This window comes from Sinocyclocheilus anshuiensis, unplaced genomic scaffold, assembly GCF_001515605.1.
Source record: "Sinocyclocheilus anshuiensis isolate Anshui unplaced genomic scaffold, SAMN03320099.WGS_v1.1 scaffold590, whole genome shotgun sequence".
Classification (NCBI taxonomy): Eukaryota; Metazoa; Chordata; class Actinopteri; order Cypriniformes; family Cyprinidae; genus Sinocyclocheilus; species Sinocyclocheilus anshuiensis.
In genome coordinates, this window is record NW_015544192.1 from 1552327 (window position 1) to 1553505 (window position 1179).

Genomic DNA, 1179 nt, shown 5'->3' on the forward strand with positions numbered 1-1179 from the left:
CCATGGCTTTCTAACATTTACAGATGGAGAATATACCTGTGAAATGTACGTTATGCATTCAGGAAGACAGCACATCTCAAAACACATTAAACAGCGCAAGTAGCCTAGTGTCTCTGTCAGCGGCACACGCAGCCTTTCTGTCAGAGCATATGACGGGCCGAGCCGCTTAAACTGATGTGCGAAACGAAACTATGTCTTACCAGTTTTTAAAGGCCTTAATATGAAGCTTGTCACATGTTTAGAATAAATTGAATTATGCACTTTCTCCGCAGCAGCTCAGTCTGCGTCCTCCGCTATATTTTTACATGAGCTCGTATCAAACTACTGTATATTGATATAAACGGTATTGCCTAATATCGAATCGCTTATAAAGAAAATATCGACATATCGTACAAACTCAATATACCGCCCAGCCCTTATAACAACATTCTCTGGCATGAAATGTCTCATAAACTTGACGTGTTTCTTCATGTGGTTTTACATTTGCTGACACAAACTAAGTCAATTTTTGGATGCTTGTTAGTCTTGGGACAGCTGTTTTCAGGAAACTGCCCCAATGCAAAAACAAATTTTGCTCACTGTTCTCTGCTGCTCTCTTAATCCCTGCTTCATCCTCTGGTGATTCTGGGCTTAAGCCTGTCAGATCAAACCTGAAAAGAAAAACATTATACAAGAATTAAGGGAGAAATCCAAGAGTCCAATAGTGAAAATGCTTTTATTTAACATATTATTAATACAATTTTCCCATATAATATAATATCAAAAGAACAACATTTATTTAAAAAAAATATTTAGTTACTGTCACTTTTAATCAATAATGCATCTTTACTGAATAAAAGTTTTAATTTCATTCAAAAATCTTTATGACCACACACACACACAAGAATTAAGGGAGAAATCCAAGAGTCCAGTAGTGAATTATATCTAGCATTTTATTAATACAATTTTCCCATATTATATTATATTTAGGGCTGTCAGTTTAATGCGTTAACTTAATTAATTAGTTATAAAAAAAACAAGCAGGGAGAGCAGTAGGCTATTACACGAGTTCTGATTCTGTCCCAAATATCACGAGTTTAAATGTGATTTTATACAACAGTTCAGTAAGAAGTTGATATTGTTATATTTTAAACACAATATTATGTGTTTTTGCTCAATTTTGCAGAGAACATTAAAGCC

The 1179-nt window shown here is 34.4% G+C and overlaps 1 protein-coding gene across 2 annotated transcripts in view; it reads right to left on the bottom strand.

The window, feature by feature from the left end:
* The window catches only part of LOC107696570 (acyl-protein thioesterase 2-like), a 9742-nt gene that overhangs the window by 3846 nt on the left and 4717 nt on the right, over nt 1–1179 (bottom strand). For both annotated transcript variants that reach the window (XM_016496981.1, XM_016496982.1), the window contains one exon: nt 580–650. In XM_016496981.1, coding sequence (XP_016352467.1) covers nt 580–650 — 71 coding nt within the window. The remainder of the gene's footprint in view (nt 1–579; nt 651–1179) is intronic.